Source organism: Podarcis bocagei (genome assembly GCF_964188305.1).
Source record: "Podarcis bocagei genome assembly, chromosome: 4".
Taxonomy (NCBI): Eukaryota; Metazoa; Chordata; class Lepidosauria; order Squamata; family Lacertidae; genus Podarcis; species Podarcis bocagei.
This window is the reverse complement of record NC_138128.1, coordinates 86,732,310-86,752,025: the sequence shown is the minus strand read 5'-3', so window position 1 is coordinate 86,752,025 and position 19,716 is coordinate 86,732,310. Positions and strand designations below refer to the sequence as shown.

Genomic DNA, 19,716 nt, shown 5'->3' with positions numbered 1-19,716 from the left:
AGAATGGAAATATATGGAAATCATCTTTTGCCATTTCCTCTAGAGGAGTAAAGGGTTCAGACAAGGCAAACAATACACAGAGAAACAGTTCTATATAAAGAAGCAGCTTTTAACTATAAAGCAGGGGTGAGAAGCCTGTGGCCTGCCAGATGTCGCTGGACTCCAACTCCCATCATCCCTGGCTAATGGCTATAGTGGCTGGGGCTGATGGGAGTTGGAGTCCAACAGCTTCTTGAGGGCCTCAGGCAACTCCCTGCTGCTAATAAAGCACCCACAAAGTTGATTCAGATATCCAATTCCTGTGACATCTTGAGCTCTGAATCTACCACAAACATTTCTATACCACTGCTGTCTATGCAGACACTCAAGAAACCTAGTGCTATGGGAATCTCAGCCTGGGAAGCTCCCCTGTAAAATGCAGAATGCAAGCTGTTTTAGAACGTGACTGCATCCCCATTTCAAACAGTTGTCAAAATTCGAATGAGCACTTTAGCTCTTCTTTTGTGCATTACTCTTTCCGTATTCTCCTAAGAGTTAATAACCCTGGAGTTATTGGTATGACACTAATTTGAAGCAGTGCCCAATCACATCGCTACAAATTAGCTTCAGACACCAAACAGCATTCAATTTAGGATTGGAAGGAAGCGGGTGGGGTGGTGGGATGGGATAATCTGTCCTGAAATTGGTGCAGGGAACTTCCCAGAACACTTGATGTACTTTCTCAATCCTGCAGCTGTTTCTAAACGCTTCCTCCCAAAGGCACATTTAGGACTAAATTAAATGCAACTTTGACTTAATTAACATTTTAAATGATAATGAACACAATGTAGATTCATAGGAAGCATTTATATTGTGTTGTAAAAATGGATAAAAATTTAATAGCTCTTTGTTAATAAGTTATGTCTCTCCAGACCTGTAAAGCCTAAGGCAGTCCAACGCTCTACTCTAAGGTCTAATCTGGGCTCCCTAATGCAGGTGGAAGAAGGAGGCAGAAGTCTGGCTTGACATTTGCTCTAAGCCTGCTCTGGATCAAGGCTTTGCTTGTTCATAAGTACTTTATTTCATATAAGTAAAGGTCAGGATTTGGGCTCAAGGCAGGGCTACGACAGAAACGTTCAAGAGGAAACTGAGCTAGTCCTGGCATCTGTCGCTTGAGATAGCTCAGGAGAAGGAGAGACGGAGAGCTAACTGGCTAGCATCTGTCCTACACCGAGGAGGTAACAGGGAGAATCTGTTGCCTGGTGGTAAGAAACTGTCAGGGTGAGTTTCATGACAACCAGCCACACTCAGGAAATAAAAATGCAAACATAATTTCCATGTCACCTTTCATAAGGCCCTCTCTGAAACCCGCTCCACGGGCTGGAGACAGCTTTTCTTCCCCTAGCCTGTCCCCATCAAGGCAATCCATTCACTAGTCACTTTCCTGTGACCCTGGTAAGAAACACTACCCAAAGTAGAGGCCCGAAGCGATTTCTCAAAAAGACTTCTCTCTGCCTCTTCCGTGCTCCCCGCCTTTCCCATCTAACTCTTCGGAAATATTTGCTGCTAAACTTGGGAGCATCTGGTGCCTGCACAGAAGCTGGTACATGTAATATTCAAAGGGTTGAGGACATCAAATTCCTTTGCACTAGCCCCAACGATGAGCATCTAAGCTAGCCCACTGCACTGCACAACAAAACCCATTTTCCTGCTTGGCAGGGGGTTGGACTCGATGGCCCTTGTGGTCTCTTCCAACTCTATGATTCTATGATTTATTTCATACATTCTAGCTATTTATAATAAACTAGCCAGGCTGTCTTGTGTTTGTTCTTCTATTGCAGCAACCGCTTTGAATGGGAGAGTCTACCCCCTTTCCCTGCTACACACTCCTTGTATTTCTCCGGCTATCAATCCTTCAAATCTATATCATCCTCAAGCAAGCACAATAATCCACTGAAATATCCATGTTAAAGACCTAAATATAAAACTACACATACTAATGGACTTGGAAATTAATATTTTACGGGGGGAAATGTGAATGAAAAAATGATTGTGGCAAGAAAACAAACACCAGTTTGCATATGGTCGGTCTTAAGCAGAGCAATTGAAGACAGGGACCTACAGATGTTGACTGGCAAGTCACAGCACCTTTGGCTAATAGCCAAACTAATGGGGCTAGTTGGAATTGCAGTCCAACAGAATTTGGAGGACTACAGGTTCCCCACCCTTCACCTAGCAATTAAAATGTCCAGCAAAGGTTCCAATTCTCTACCTCAGTGGTCCCCAGTTAGTGGTCCGTGGACACCGGGAGTCTGTGTAGCACACCCAGTGGATCTAGGGCACATATCCATTAGCTGTCAGGGACATCTTGTTTTTGGGCACTGTGCTCTCATGTGGGTCATGTGACTTGCATGGAACCGTGGTCTGGAAGATGTGTGTTCCGGTTTTGTGCTGGGACATGCTGGAGGGTACGGTGACACCAGTGCTATTTTTCTGGGGGGGGGGGAGAGATGTCGTAACTCACCAGGAACGCCTCCCTTGTTCTCATGGCAATGACGCCCACCTGAGAGGTGCCAGAACTGAGTTCCAGCAAGTTCTGGCTGGAAAAGAAAAATCCCTGGGTGGCACCATTCACATAACAAACATTACCACGGAGGTATCACATTTGCAGAAGTAAGGGGTCTATGGCTTGGCTTTTAGAAAACAGGGAGTCCACAATACTTAGCTGTTTGTATGCCACTGTTCTACCTCCTCATTTGTTAAGACAGACAAGGAATGTAAAGATATAAGTAACATAAATAACTTTTCTTCCCCCGAACACACAAACTCTATTGCTAGGAAAAAAACTTACTAAAAGCAATGAGTATTGCTGTTAGTCAGACTGCACATTGTTCTGGGCAGGGACTTCATATGTTGTTTATTTATTTAATTTCTATACCGCTTTATATTTTTAAGAAAAATCTCAAAGCGGTTTACAGCATATTAAATCAATAAAACAATCTGAAGAAAGTCAAATATAGAGTATACAGTCAAAGCAACACAATTAACAGAAAACTAAAATATTATCTTAAAGATTTCAAAATAAAACATTACAAAGGAGGTCAACTACAGAATACACATTTAACATAAAGTTAACAAAAATATTTATATTACTACTACTACTACTACTACTACTACTAATAATAATAATAATAATAATTTTTTTAATATTGCAGGAGCGCTGCTAAGTGATCGCATAGTTGGCATACTATAAAGTATTGACAGTAATTCATTCTGAAGCAATGACTTCTTGTTCATTATTCTATCTACAGCATGGCATTTATAGTGAAGCCAGTGATTCCTAAATAGTGGATAAAGCATCAGCCACTGGGTTGCTGGAGCCTTGTGGGTGGTCCATCACACTGCCAGCAGTTTGTACTAGGATTATAACAGCACAAGAATTTGAAGAGGGATGACAGTCAGGTCACGGGGTTAAATAATAAAGCAACATGTGGGTCTCAGACAAAAGCAAAATCCCACTGGTGTTCCTACCCAAGTCAAGCTTTTGCATTATTGGAAGGGTGTATTATTCACATACCTTCCCTTTTGCCTGTTTTTTCTTCTTCACACAAAGTATACTGAAAGCAGCGGCGGATTTAGAGCGGTGCGGGCAGTTCTGCTGCACAGGGCACTGAGCCAAGAGCCCACATAATTGAGAATATCCATTTGGAGGCACCAAATTGTGGCTTCAAACAGGACATCATATTACGAAAGATTACCGAAGTATACCCCTGATGAAAGTATCCCTTTAAATACATGGAGTTCGCAACATGTAAGAACTGTACATTAGATAATTGCGACGGGAAGGCTTGAAAACTACCATAGTTGAAACTTGTTATTTGGGCATTCAGGATTATCATCAAACATCACAAAGAGGAGAAAAGAATGAAAGGCAGGTCGTCTACAACAATCCTTATTCCATTTTAATGTACATTTTAATGTATTTTTAATCTTTGTTGAAAGCCGCCCAGAGTGGCTGGGGAAACCCAGCCAGATGGGTGGGGTACAAATAATAAATTATTATTATTATCATTGCGAGAGGCTTTCGTTCCTGGAAGTTCTTCTCCAGAGAGAGTCCACTCACATAAATATAGCCCCTCACTTTCCGCTTTTTGTTTCTTCATTGCCCATGCCAATGAAATACTTTAGAAGGAAGAGGTTTGTATGGAAAAGACAAACAAAATCCTGAAGACCACATGCCCAATGTGTTTTTTACTTGGGAGTACGACCCATGGAGCTCATTGGATTTTACTTTCAAGTACACACGTGTAGGGCTGTGCTACAAGGCAGATGAAACCCCTTGACTTGATTAGTGATGGCTAATGAAATAGAATAGAATGTCACAGTAGAGGAAGGAAATTTTTTATGTTTTTTGGAAGAAAGCAACCTAAGCATCTATATTCATTAAGAGTTTCCTATACAGAAGGAGTGGGGAAGTTCCAGCCCGTGGACCAAACAGGGCAAGGTATGGCTCCTAATTTGGTCCATGCTGTATAATATACTAAAAATGTCCTAACGATGCTGGTATAATACCCTGCTCTGCAAGCAACAAAACAGCTGACATTCCTCTCCCCAAGCTTCTATTTTCTAGTTTAGCAAATCTGTGGATGAGGCCATTAGACCATCCTTTGTACACCACACTGGCTTTCTTTACAAAGGTCAGATATTTGTGACACATATAGTGTGTGATTTCTCATCTCTGTGGGCTTGAATTAATACGTTTTTTATTGTGTCACTCTGCCCTTGATTTAATTGTCTTTTTATATTAGTATCGTTAAGAGAATGTCAGGCCAAAGTAATGCTTAATGCTCTCCAACAGAGACCAGTTTGCTTGTTTCATAAAAATTTGGGTTAGGAAAACACAGCTGCCTGATTGCAATCTCTTGTGTAGCCCTAATAAGATTTTCCTGCAGGGCTTGAAATCATCTCCTTTTTCTTTGCAGGGTTTCTTAAGTTCCAGTTTCTCAAAGAAACCTTGGTTCCTTGCGTCTTCTGTTGGTGCCATACCCCACCCCAAGATACTAATAACTACAGGTTCACAGGATGCTGAAAAGGATATACTCTAAAAAAATTTTTTTTAAAAAGTAAACAATAAGGACAAATTTAAATTATATTATTTCTTTGCAACATATTTGTGTTCTGTTGCAGCTATTGAAAGTCATGTGCAGCAGAGGAAATAGTTTAAGAAATAGTTTTCCTATCCAACTCATCCTGTGCTTCAAAGGTTAAACATTCACAAAAACAATACTTTTAACATTGGTACAGTGCAATCTCACGTATGCTATCTCAGTAATTCTTTCAACCCACTTGTAAAGTCAGCCAATAAGTTCATGAGCTACGATTGCTCCCCAAAAACCCTCTATTTGCCTCTCAATTCAGAGGAAGCCTTTTTCTCTCTCTATCCAATTTATCCCATCTCCACAACAGCTATTTGGACAACCTAGTCACCAATACTAATATCAGAACATTCCCAATGCCTTACCTACACAGAGATTCAAAGCAGGAGAGCATTATGATGGCAAAAACTAATGTCCGTGTGACATAAAAGGAGCCCTTCTAGATCAGACCAAAGGCCCATTTAGCACAGTAGTCTGTTCTCACAGTGGCTCTTCAGATGCCTAAGAAAAACTCGTAAGCAGGACAGGAACAGAATAGCACTCTCCATCTCATATTCCCCGGCAGTCATTATTAAGAGGCATCCTGTCTTTAAACTGGAGTAGTAGATAGTTTTATCCTCCATGCAAGCAGGACATCCACTGAGGTCATAGTGTTCACTGTGACATCATATTGGTGGCTGGCAGGCAGAGAGAATTCCCATGGTATCATCAGCAACCTCCCAGAAATTGTAGTGATGGGCATAAACCATCACAGAGGTCATATCCACTAGTTTTTACAAGGAGCATGTAACACATTTCCCCATAATCAGAGAGAGAGAGAGAGAGAGAGAGAGAGAGAGAGAGAGAGAGAGAGAAAGAGTTTGGCACAGTCTGTGGTTGCAACTTGCTGAAGCATCTAAATTTTACCACTACTGGAGAAAGGATACTGAGCCTTGCAGATAAGTGATTTGTCTGATGTAACTACATAGACTGCCGGGGGGGTGGGGGTGGGAGAAGCAGCAGTGTGGGGGTGCTGGTTATGGAGCAGGAGAAGCAGAGATAAGCAGAATGAAGGAACTGCTTCCCCATTTGTTTGTTTAGAAAGCCCATTTTAATCCGTGCTGCATAACCATAGTGTCCTTGATCTGAAGAACACTACTATTGGTCCTGCCCACCTAAAAGAGCTTTGGAATTTTTCTTCTTCTCGCAATAGCTTTCCATTCTACATGGAAAATCTCTTTCGAAACTGGTGGGTTTTGCAAAGGGTGCATGGGTAAAAAAATTCCATTGGGTAAGCACCCAGAACACCTCTTTGACTCTTTCTATTTTTTCCCTGGGGGAAAAGTCACTATTTTGAATGGTGTTGTGAGTCACCGAGTGAACCTTTCAGCTACTGCAAAGAAAGATATTGCAAGGCCCATGCCTTTAGCTACAGCAGGGTAGGCAATTCACAACACTGCAAGTTTAAAGGGATGTGTAAAATAGATGTTTTCACAGGGCACAGTCTAGCAAGAAGTTCTCCTTTGCCAGATAAATTAAAATGGATGGGGGCTGTGGAGGAGTAAAGGTTTTGCAGTTTCCATTCATTACATGGAAGAATTTCCCACAGGATGGTGACCAAAATATCGTGGTAGCCACTTTTTCTTTAAGGATTTCTTTCACCAATCCCCCCTCCTGTTTATTATTATTATTATTGTACGATTGTTTCTCTTTAAAATGAAAAGCTGGGAGAGAGATTGGTGGGAGAGAGAGAAAGGGAGAAATGAAAAGCACATTAAGCCATCTTAGAAGCACACACTGACTCAATGGGGAGAGGGGGAGGCTGTGACCAAAGCCAGCCCTGTAATAGTATAATGACCTTTAATGAGTGTCTTGGGAAACAATACAGTGCTAGCATGAAAGACAAAGGGCAAAACCGATCAAGGTCTTAGAATGTAAGGGAGGTAATCTGATCCGCCAATCTGACCTCACTTTGATTCCAGGGCCTTACTGCTGCCATTTCTAATTGTCAAGCACTCTACATTTCACATCTGCTCATATTTAATGAAAAGCCAACTCTCACCACTGTTCTTTGAGCTAACCAGCTCTTGTCAAAATGGGCATTGTCTGACCTCTCCTCACTGGAAGGAAAATGCTGATTTCTATTGAAGCCTTGCCAATCGGATTTCAAGGGTGTGTGGGTGTATGGAGATGCAGATATTACAATCGGGGACAACATCAGCTAATAAACTAGCATTGGTTTACAAAGGGCATGGACTGGTATTGATGCTTGTTTCTTATTATTAACCAGCAAAGGTGGGCGATCTCACACACAGAGAGAAGAATGAAACCTTGTTTTTGTGTGACAGTGTGAATGACGGGTTGAAAGTAAGAGAGGAAAGCAGAGGAACTAGAGACCTTCTAAGCCATCAACATCACTTTTATTACTGAATGCAATATGTGGCTAATGCATTTTTCAAAAGCTGTACTTTGGGAGGTGTCGATGATATCACATGTAGCGTGTTTGGGTTTGTTTTTTTGGGGGGGGCTGATTAGGTTATGCAGCCCAAACCTTAATGCTCCTTCCCTTCTAAAGGCAGAAGTAAAAAATAGAAAGTTGCACCACACTTCCAAGTTATAGTTTCTTTTTTGCTTGCAGATGCTACTATGAAAAAATATATATGGGTAAATCTAGTTGTTGTGGATACTCCAATGATGTGCTAGCCACAATTCAGTAATGACTGGTAAGTACAACAGATACAAGAAGTGCTAGGTGGGTATTAGGGGGAGACTGGGTTCAAGGTAGATTAAGTTGGTTAAATCAATGGGACTTAAAGTCATGAGTAATCTGCTTTATGGATTTCAATGGCACCTAAAGTCAATTTACTCTGGATCTAGCCCACTGACATCAAGCCATCATTAAAGCCCTTGCCTTGGAACCTGCAAGTTCCTCCAGGGCAGGGTTCCTCCAGACAGATATATATTTTGGGTGTTCACCAGAAAGATTGAACTTTGACCTGTGCCATTTTGGATGACTCATTTTTATTTCAAAATACTGATCCCTAGATAGGCTAGAAGTAGGTATTAGGCAAAGCAGGTAGGCCAAGGTGGAGGCAGAGCCAGGCAGAAGGCTGTCAGGTCAATCATGGGCACCTCCAGTTAATGGATTTCAGGTAGACAGCCTGGGAAAGTAGTAGCCAAGACTTTGGAGACCTATTGCCAGTCTGAGTAGACAATACTGGTTTACATGGATCAAAGGTCTGATTCAGAGTAAGGCAGCACCTAGCAACTCATGGGAGAAGCATGGGAGAAGTTAGTGCACTATGTGTGGAATATTGTAACTCCAGGAGTTTGCTATTTCTGCTCTAAAGTTTACTGACTTTTCAGTTCTCAGTGCTGGTAACCTGTCCCCAATGTTTCACTGGCTACTCAAGTGTTACCCTCAAGGGCTTGCATGGACCACCAGATCAAAACATGTAATTAGATAAGTTATACAGAGCAAACAGTTTGCGAAACACCCACCAACCATGAACTGATACCGGCAGTGCTAAATGATAATCAAATTATGTTAGTTCAGACAAAAGATGGGTCATTTGCAGATCTCCAAAGGTACACCTTTGATGCTAAACAGGTTGCGTGCTACACATACTGCAAACTGTTCCAAATCTGCCCAAAATAGCTACAGCATTTGTTCCCTAAGCCATTGTCCCTATGCCTAGTTCAGAGCATAGCATGTCTACCACAGCCATTAAGAAAGCATTTAACCACCATTATACAGTGTGTATGAATCAGAAACAAAATGTCACGAAACTACACTGTTGCCAAGATGCATTTCCTCTGAAAAGCTCACAAGAGGAAGGGAGAGCAACAATTACACAAAATATTGTTTCTTTTAATGAAGTACATTGAAGAATATATAAATATAGATCTGTATAAATTAAAGTAGTTATAAGGGGGGGGGAGGAAACGTGCTGACTCACGGTATTAAAAAAAAAAAGGAACAAGAAAAGGAAGAGGGGAGGGGAGAAAGCCAAAACAATAAAACCACAATGTACGACACAGGACGGGGATGATACCACAGACACCACAGACATGGAACAGCATGTGCTGGTGTTAAAACTTACAGGCACGTAAACTGGTGGAGCAATCATTAACAGAGACAGAAGAAAGTGGGAAGGCTCTCTCAAGGGTGTCCATGTTACTATGCACACTGCCTGACATGCAAGAGCAGTCACGCTCAGAGCGTCCGCAATCAAAACAACATGCCAGTTTGATTCTCTTGTAGATGGACATCTTGGCTATAACCATGGGTTGGATGGGAGGAGAGGAAGAGTAGCAGGTTAATGGAAAGGTTAAATATAACAATGCAGCTGGAAGGTCATTTAAGGGATTTAAGATACAGGCCTTAGTTTATGGCAGTCTTGACCCAGGGATATAATCATTCTGATTATTAATAGCACTGTGGTTGTACGTCAAATGTAGAGGAAAGATAAGTGATTCTTTCTGTTCTGTCTAGGGGGTGACACAAGACAAAGACTTTTTTTTTTTGCATGGGGGTAATAGGAACCACCAAAGAGAGGCAGAAACTTGTAAAGGCTTTCCCTCGCACCCTTGTTGCCACTGTAATTTTTAAAGTGAAAAGGTGAATAGTGCAAAGCCATTGCTTCTTAAGCTAAATTTGGGTTTGTTGGCTTCGTTGAGCACACACCTCAGAGGATATAAAACCAATTTGACAAAATACCAAATTACGTCCATTGCAAGAGATGCTGCTACTAGCTGGGATTCCTGCATCGCAGGGGGTTGGACTAGATGACACCCAGGGTGCCCTCCAATTCTATGGTTCTAAGTTCAACATTAAGGGCAGTTCACATGTAAGACATCACCAGAGTGCACCAAATATGGGTCCACTGGAACATGTTGAACCAATCATCATCATCATCATCATCATCATCATCATCTTTTCTCTTCTGTATCTATTGCGGGATTTCAGTATAGTAGCCACAACAAGAAATAAATTTGAAAAGCCATCAAATGTCATAAAGTCAATGATTTCCCTCTTTTTCAGTGAGGCTGATGAAGCTCAATGCAAATTGACAGTTCTTCAACTTGGAATGGTTTCAGGTTTCAGTGCTTCAAGTGCGCTGTCTTTGAGAAAGCCCAATTTGTTCAATTCTACTAACGTGACTTCATTCACAAATAACACATGAAGGTGAAACCAAAGGACATCTTATAATTGTTTCTCATGTTGCACTGGGCCATATTTTATTGGCAATGGCTTAGCATGAACTAATTTAATTTTAGTGACACTGAAGCATGTCGCTGGCAGTCAAAAAGCACAACCCGTAAGAGCAAAGGGGCACCCAAACTTTTTTTTAAAAAATAAAATAAAATAAAAGGCTTGTAACCTTACAAAATAAGCAGTCACAATTCCCATGTTAATTTAAAACATTTGCCATTGACTTGGGGTTTGCTGTTGTTTTTAAACTGAGAAAGGAGGATAGTAATCTCCCAAAATGGGTCAAGTCCTATTCTAAGGCCTCTATGACTTGCCATACACAGTATATCTGACAAGCAAGGGGTAACGTCATGATTGTGGGAAAACAGGCATTGAGGGAGATGGATGAGTGATCTCTTCAGCAGTGATTCTGTTCCTCTAAAACTTTGCTTGCATTTCCTGTGGCATGTGTTCTTAGCATTCTCTTTGAGTTATCTTGCAGCTGTTTGAATATGTCAACATGCAACATCAGGCTCGGTCAGCACACCATACATCATTCCCCAGAACTTGATTTTTAGGAGAAAGCTGGAATTCCACTACAGCTTTTGATAGGTAACAGTTTAGACTACTAAAAATTATTCGGGACATCTTATCAGTTTCCCCCATCTTTTCTTTGCATCTCCATAACTCATTTAAGGGTTATTCAGGAAAAAGAGGGAAAACATTTCTTCATTCAACAAAGATTATGTTTGTCCAAATATTCCTACATTAAAAAACCCCCAAAACATAACAATATTTGGCTTTTTCTTCTTGTTTAAAGGAAAATTAAGATCTGGTCTGAAATGCACTGATTTGGTGAAAGAAAAATGAAAGTTCTTCCATGCATAATATACAGCTGCTTTGAAGAAGCTTCTACTAATCAAATGCTGTAGCGAAACCCAAGTAACTGCCAGTTGTATAATGTTTTGATATTGGTTAGTAACAGTCCCTGGTTTTCATTTCCATCTAAGTTGTATTTTGTCAAAATGCAATAATAGAATAAGACACTGGGGGAGGGAGGGTACAGAAGAGGAAAATATTTAAGAACCATTTTCTTCAACAATAATTTGTATTCTTCTGTTCAATAATGGAACTGGTGCAAGGCACATTTCAAGACCCAATGCATTTCAGGGACTGTTTTTAATTATTAATATCAATTATTCTGGAGACCATGCATCATTTTATAATACATTCTGTTAACATGCAGGAAACAGTCTCAAATCTGATAGCAAACTTCTCAAAAGGACTTGCTATGAAGGTTTTAATCAATCATCATATGAGCAATCACATATCAGAGCAGCACAGTTTATAAGGCAACATGCTTATTACTCTTCATTCCTGTTACACAGTCATTTTGCATTCATACCAAATAGAAGAGGAAAATAAATATTTTTAAATACAGCCGCAAACATATAACAAGATGGAGTATTAGGAATAATGGTTGCTGAGCAGATTAAAGACATGATGGAGTGATTAAAGCTGGTACAGCCAGACACATACTGTTTCCCATTAAACCACCATAAATGTTAATTAAATATGGCAATCAGCGGAAAGACAGGAGACTCTTCTGTACAACTTCATTAATTTTGGTGTCATGGTGCTTGGAGCACCTCTAAAAATTCTACAAAAGCCATCCAGTTTCAATCATATACCCTCGGTAGAAGGTATCTGCCCACTAAACAATATTTTCACTTTGACAAGCAAAGCAAACAGGGATAAAGGTCTTCTCTGCTGATTACCTGGTTTTTGTTACCATTGTCTATCCAACTGCTGCCACTCCTCTGCCTGGCTTTTACATCACCAATGGTAACAAAAAGTAGATCTATGAGGACATCTAGTGGAACTGCACCAAACAACAGCTGGCTAAAGAAAACCTGGACTCTGTGTCAGTCAACTGGGTTGAGTAAAAAAAAAAAAAAGGGAAAGGGGGAAAAGAGCCAGACTACCATTATGAATTGAAATGGATACAATGTCATTTCAATTCAACTTCTCTTATGATCCACAGCAAGAGGTAAATGACAACAAAGGAAAACTTCACAAAGAAATTACGGTCACAAAGGAACTGTAGTGTTACAGGAACAGCTAGATTGATTTAATTTGCCTTGTGGCGATGTTGGAAAAGATCATCAACCTGAAGAATAGCAAAGGGTTCCCCCACAGCAGTTTCAGCTGTGTAAAAAATATTTTAAAAATTTAAAAATACAGCAGCGTGTCTTAAAACTGGTTGTGACAATTGATTTTTCTCTGTGCTCAACAGGCAGAGCTTTTTCTCCCTTATTCCATAGTACGCCAGGGAAACCACAGCCTTCCTGAGCCTTCTGCAATTTTTTTTAAAAAAAAGTTCTGGCTTTTAAAGAATATTAAAGGGAGAGTGTTAGCTGTTTCCGATTATACAGATTGTCAGGGCTTAGCAGTCAAAAATTGCTTAGCTATATATAAGTTATTAAAGGAAGCAGTTTGATCATTCTACTATATAGTACTTTTCCTAATGTTTCATAGCATGTTTGGATTAATGGTGTCTAAGAAAGCAATCAACTTTTTATATTCCTTGCCTTTTAAATTCCTTCAGCATACAACATGGGGAAGTAGCATGCTTCTTAATAAGTGAGTATCTACACTAAAATTATATTCTAAACTGCAAATCTAAATACCACTGAAAATCCTCTGCACACCACAGTCTTGCCTTTCCCACACTCAGTAAGCATCGGCAATGTATTGCCTGCCAGTACTGGTTCTAGCCGAGATCAGAGTTTGAGTGTTGATGTGCAAGGAAGAACGAACAAAACTTTACTTTTAGATCATTTAGGGCAAGTTGGGCAGTATTATTTTCGGTCGAGTGCCGCATTCCTTTAGGGATAATCTGTTGAGTGCTGCATGCTGACTGTGCATGGGGCTAAAACAGGGATCAGCAACCTAAGGCCCATGGGGCACAAGTGGCCCACGGGGGTCATTTAACCAGCCCCTGAACCAAGCCGCCAGTGCAGCGCGGGGACTCACTTCCGTGGCATCGGAAATCGTGTCTGCGCAGACACAGGTGCTGGAAATCGCAGGAGCGCGCGATCCGGCCTGTGGAGGGATCTCCACTGGAGTGCACCGGCCCAGGAGAGGTAAACCTTGCTGACCCCTGGGCTAAAAGCCAGCAGTGGGCAAGGCCAGAGTCAAAGGAAGCATAACTTTCTCTCCCTTTCTGACACTTGCTTCCACCCTCTTTTTCTCCCTCTTCCTTCTGATTTGCTGTTCAGTTTTACCAAAGTTCTGAACTAGCCACTTGCAGGGGGCTTTAGGAATCAACTGGGCGGGGGGGGGGGACATAAAATTAGGCTGAGGGACACATGTGTCTCTAAGGCTGTTCACTCCTGCTTTATCTAAACATCGGCAAAATAACACCCTATAAACTCACACCAACAGCTGTGGGTGTGGATTTTGTAACCAGAATTGGCAAGAAAAATCTACCCACCTTGACTCGCCTCTGAAAATAAGGTATGTGCCAGCCCCACAACGGATCTTATTTTGACTGCCGAAATCTGACTCCTCCAAATATTCAGGTAACAAGTTTGGATTTCAAATAACAATGTTTGAATACACTAAATTTTGATACCCGAATTGTGCATTCATTGATTGATTCAGACCTTGTCTGTTGACTGGGACTGACATTTCAGTTGACACAATTTATACCTTTCAAAGACTATGGATTTATTTCCCTGCCAGTAACTAAATGATTTTGCTGAACATTACTTAAGAGTTAAATATATTCACAAGTATCAGGATCCTGACTGGGATGATGTTTTACAGAACTAGTGTTTCTAAAGAAAACCAAACTAATTTTAAGAGTAAAACTAGGATTATAATTTAATCATTATAATTTAATAAAGTAAAATGAACTCTAATATGGCATATGGTTTGTTTTCCTTAAACATGGTTAGCTCTCCCAGTGCTCTAGTCTCTGTGCTTGCTAGTTGACATATACATGCCATCTGGGGACAGAGTTTAGTGTGCCAAGCTAACCCAAAGTGTTAAAATACACCTGGTTCTTAACCAGAGCTGGGGCAGCAAATGAGCCATGATTCCTGCTAACCATAGTTAAGTCTTATTTCTGCAAAAAAAATTAATAAGAATGTTGATAAACTGCCAGCTCGTTATAAATATCAAGGCTGCCATAAAACTATAAAGTCATAAAGCTATAAAATCATGTAACTCCAGGGAAATGTATGTGTGAGGAGGAAATCTTTCAAGTGGTGCAAAATCCAACAGTGCTAAGTTATGAGCAACTGGTCCCAAATTAAATCAACAAGGGGAATTTAACCCCAGAAAGTCATACTAGTGAATTCTTTGTGAACTCTGTGCAAAGCAATGATCTTGGCCAGGCATGGCCAAACTTGGCCCTTCAGATATTTTGGGACTACAACTCCCATCATCCCTAGCTAACAGGACCAATGTTCAGGGGTGGTGGGAATTGTAGTCCCAAAACACCTGGAGGGCCAAGTCTGGCCATGCCTGATCTTGGTTCTATTCAGCCATCACTGATCATCTTGAACAAGCTGGCTAATTAATGTGATCCCTGAGTTGCTCACGAATGCCGAGCCGTGAACATGAACTAACACCACAGAAAATTTATGTTCCTCCTTGCCTCACAATGGGTATCATAATCACTATCACTAAAGGCTACTGAAGTGCAGGAGTACACAAAGTAACCCCATGTGATAATAGCTTTTTGAGAGGTGCCAAAGATGCACTCAAGCTGGATGGGAGGCCCACCAGGCAAAGTGCCATATTATTGGGGCTTCTTCTCCATACACGTGTCCCCTTTTGAAACTGCAGTTCCATTCCACTACTTCAAAATATTTTTAAGTGGCTTATCAGGAGGCTTAGCAACCCTGTTGCAAATGGGGGCAGGGGTTGCATTTCAGGAAAGCCAGCAGGATGGCTCCATTCCTTAGACTGAGCACCCCACATCCTCTGGAGGACAGAGGCCCCACCTATGACAGAGTGGACTTGATTCCCTGAAAGCTTGTGCCATAATGCATTTGTTAGTCCTTTAAAGTTCTACAAGGCTCTTGGGTGTTTTTATTTCTTAAAAGAATATTCCACACCATGTCCTGCCGCTACTTCACTCTCCCCTCAAGTGCGCAAGACTAATTAGAAGTTTAGCTTGGAAGCTGTGGAACGCCCTCCCATCAGATGTTAAGGAAATAAACAACTATCTGACTTTTAGAAGACATCGGAAAGCAGTCCTGTTTAGGGAAGTTTTTAATGTTTCATCTTTTATCGTGTTTTTAATATCTGTTGGGAGCCACCCAGAGTGGCTGGGGTATAAATCAGGCATAGGCAAACTCAGCCCTCCAGATGCTTTGGGACTACAATTCCCATCATCCCTGACCACTGGTCCTGTTAGCGAGGGATCATGGGAGTTGTAGTCTCAAAACATCTGGAGGGCCAAGTTTGCCCATGCCTGTTATAAATATATTATATTATTATTATTATTATTATTATTATTATTATTATTATTATTATTATTATTATTATTGCTGTTGTTGTTGTTATTGATATCCTGGATTAGCTGCAGCTCTCTGCTTAACACATAATTGGTTACAAACCAATTAAGCAGCCCTATGCTCTGATACATTACAGAAAATGTAGTATTTAGGATTTCCACAATGCTAGCATTCTTTTTCTGACAGAGGTATTCTTTAGTCTTTCTTTCTGAAACATAACAAAAATGCAGGAAGAAGGAGACTAAGTTCACCAGGCCAAACTATCTACAGTAAGTCTGCCCACCCCCCCCCCCTGCCTCCCACTCAGTGCTATACTCTATGCACATATGATGCTGTACACTAGACTGACCTGGACTCACTTTTGCTAATATTTGAAACCAGATAAATTTCACAATGTGATGTCCTTTTACACATTTCTGTATCTGCATGGGAACTACTTATCTATGAGTGGTTTATAGCTGAGAGCAACATTTAAACAACCACATAGATGGTGGCTTATTGCGATAGTTCCTGGCCATGTAATTGGTACTTTGCTTGAGGCGAAATCTTGGTTCCCATGGAAGGAGTGGTACAGTCAGCCCCTACCTATGTGATCAGGATCATTTAAATGCCTTCCCTGCTTTGTGGGTACCACTCACAGGGAATTGCTCCTCATGTGTTTTGGAGGGCATATGAAAAGCATTTCAATGGGGAGCGATAAACAAATTTGGAGACAGTGGATGCCACTAAAAATATACTTAGACCATGCACACATGATCGTTGTCATTCCTTCAGCAAAGTCTACAGACTGAGGGAAATACTTAGCAACAATAATTTATAATTAGTACTTTAGAACCACCTCTTCCTACTGAAGAACTGGTGCCTAATCAGTACAAGTACCACAACTGTATTAGCATATCAGGGTGCCTTAAGTGGTGCACAGATGAGTATTTGCCAAGTTTGAATGTTTGATGCCGGAAGTCATTCATTGGGTATTTTATATCGAACATTTTGTGCATCTTTGACTGGGAACTAGAACTGAACAACAGAGGAAAGGGAATTTCTGCAGTACAAATGTATACTGGTTTAAAACCAGTTTAAAACCAGTATACACGGCTTCCCTTAACCCTCCACTAAAGACCCCTAAGAACTGGTGGGTTTTCCGTTGGAGACCCTTGTAGGAAAACAGTTCCCAGGGTTCTCCTGGGCGGAGGGGACGAGTATTAACCTAATCTGGGATGCTGACATGCTGCAAACAGGGATGGCAATTACTCTCAGCCTCATAATACATAAGGAATTAGGAAAGCTTGAGAAAAAATTGTTTGATTTACAATTGGGGGAGGGGAGATACAGTTGGGAATGAGAAGAGGCCAGGGGAAAGCAAGTTGAAAGACTGCTGTATTTTCTTCAACGTCGCCCTGACCCACAAGGTCAATAAAGAATGAGGAAAGGTGTGGGTATGAGACGCCACCGCTACATGCAACATAAAAGTGTAAAGAAAAGAACTGGAATACTGAACAAATGAATACTCTCTACTGGAAGAAAGACAGGTTGGATTGCACTCTGGGCTACAGGGAGCCCGTCTTTACTCACAATAGATCACTATCAGTGTGTAGTTAAAATATAGTAGGGGCCGTGTTCCAAGGCAGCAAGAGGAAAAATAAATCAAAACATTGTCAATTATCACAGGTTAATGCAATTTCCTTCAAACATTATCAGTCTACACACACATGACCTGTACCTCGGGGGTTCAATGGCCCCCTTTTGGAAGGAAGCATCGCGGCTGGAGGAGGGGAAGAAAAGCATTGCATATTTATACTAAACTGGTTAATACAACAAGAAGAAACAAGAGTAAGTATATCATCCTCCCCTGCTGCAACTTTCATCTCAGGCTGGCTGTGGCAAATATAAACATTAGAGCTGTCGTTCTGTTACATGAATCAGCCGTGTTAAGTTTTCATTGATCATTCTGTTAAATAAGAAAGTCAATCACCAAATTATCTGAATATGAATCAAACGATTGTCCTGCTTGGGGGGAAAAAACAATGTTCATTTTTAGGTGATCCATGCAAACATTTCATAGCATCTCAGCAGGCAGGCACCATCTTAGAAGAGGGTTCTCCTCCTTGCAAGAGAAGGGGGAAGCATCTCTGCTAAAGTGCCACCTGCAATTTTTGTAAGAGCTTGCATTATACACACACAGTTTAAAAGATGTCTAACACACTTAATCGACTAAATACTGCAGCCTCAATGAAGGTTTGTTTCTCTAACCACAATATGTACACATGCATTAATACTGGCTCTCTGCTGGAAAGTTGTAATGAAATTAAAGCAAGAACACAACTGAAAGCAAAGGCAACCACAGTAATCCAGAGCACAGGATTTTCACAGCAGAATTTCTTTTTGGACAACATTACATGAAAATCTACAGATTATTCAAGGAATAGGGAGAAGAGGGCTGTAAGAAGGGGGGGGATATCTGTGAAAGGAAAGCACGGTTACTCTAATTATCTCTGGCTTTGTGGAACTGCAGAGCTCTGTGCTGAATTATTAATACTAGGCTTAACAGGTTTGGACAAACAGCTATGTAGGTCAGACTCACTTTTAGACCCTGACAATACTGAAGCTAATGTTCAGACAGCATCTGAAGGGACGTGAAACCTCTGATGCATTATTAAAGAACATGGCTTTCAACTATCCCAGGAAACTGCATGTAATTAATGCCACAATAATTAAGATTTCCATGTAAAAAAAGATATTCTATCAAATTCCATTCACCTGTACACACAGGTTTATTCTCGTGCCTCCCTTTCATCTTATGCATAATTTCCATTTAAGGTTTCTAATTTTTATTATGAAGCTCATCAATTACGAAAAGCAAAAGTGTGGCAGGGGGTGGGGTGGGAGAGAGAAAAGGTTTGCTCTCATGACCATCCATAAATGAAGCTGACAAACTGAGTGGAGAGTGTAGAACTCCAAATCTTGCAGCTTTACAAAGTCCATTGTCAGTACTAATGTAGCTATTTGACATTTTACAGCAGATTAGTCAAATTCTGCTGCACAGAAAGACATGGGGAGTGGAGAGGAGAGGGGGAAGAGAAGTAGGCAACATTCCTCCTGTCCCTGTTGACATGCTTCTCTCCTAACATGGCCTGCAATCCTCTACTGCTAGTCTCCTGAAATTCAACTGAAATGAATCATATTCCTTCCGTCTATTTACGTGCACTATTTACCTAGCTTTCACCAGGTGGTGCTACACTTCTCCATGCCTCTGCCAATTTACAGTTTAAAATGGCAGAACAGACAGTCCCCAGACTCAGAAATTCTTGGGGTGAGGGTTGGAATCTTGGGTAGCAAGACTACAAAGACCTCTGCCTCACTGCTGGAGGGCTGGATTGAAGAGCTGTCAACAGTATGACTGAGCTGTGTCGTCATTGGCTTTCTTGTGGACCCCGGGATTGCTTTAAAGCTTACCAGGGGTCCTTCAGTGAGAAGAACATGAAGGGCAGATAAGCAGCCTTCAAAAAAACCTTGCCCACGGATACTGATCTTCCCTGCAAGAGAATTCTTGGCCTGCTATAGGGAGCCTTCTCTGCTTACACAGAGCAGCATGAAATGAGTGAAGTGCCCCCCTTCCCAATTCCTCTAGAGCAGCCTTTCTCAACCTGTGGGTCCCCACATGTTGTTGAACTACAACTCCCATCACCCCCAGCTAGCAAGGCCAGAGTTCAGGGATGATGGGAGTTGTAGTCCAACAACATCTTGGGACCCACAGGTTGAGAACCACTGCTCTAGGGCATGCAAAGCTATTGTGGCAAACATGCAGAGGGCTCCCAGGCATTCTAAAGTCCTCATGTGACAAGAAAGAGTGGAATCGAGCACATTCACCCCCCACTTC

General features: G+C 41.2%; 1 protein-coding gene across 15 annotated transcripts in view; it reads right to left on the bottom strand.

The window, feature by feature from the left end:
• KCNMA1 (potassium calcium-activated channel subfamily M alpha 1) overlaps positions 1 to 19,716 on the bottom strand; it is a 566,228-nt gene that overhangs the window by 117,878 nt on the left and 428,634 nt on the right. For 2 of the 15 annotated variants that reach the window (XM_081191547.1, XM_081191550.1), the window contains one exon: positions 9,218 to 9,391. The exons of the other annotated variants lie outside the window; for them this stretch is intronic. In XM_081191547.1, coding sequence (XP_081047673.1) covers positions 9,218 to 9,391 — 174 coding nt within the window. The remainder of the gene's footprint in view (positions 1 to 9,217; positions 9,392 to 19,716) is intronic. 15 annotated transcript variants of the gene reach the window in all.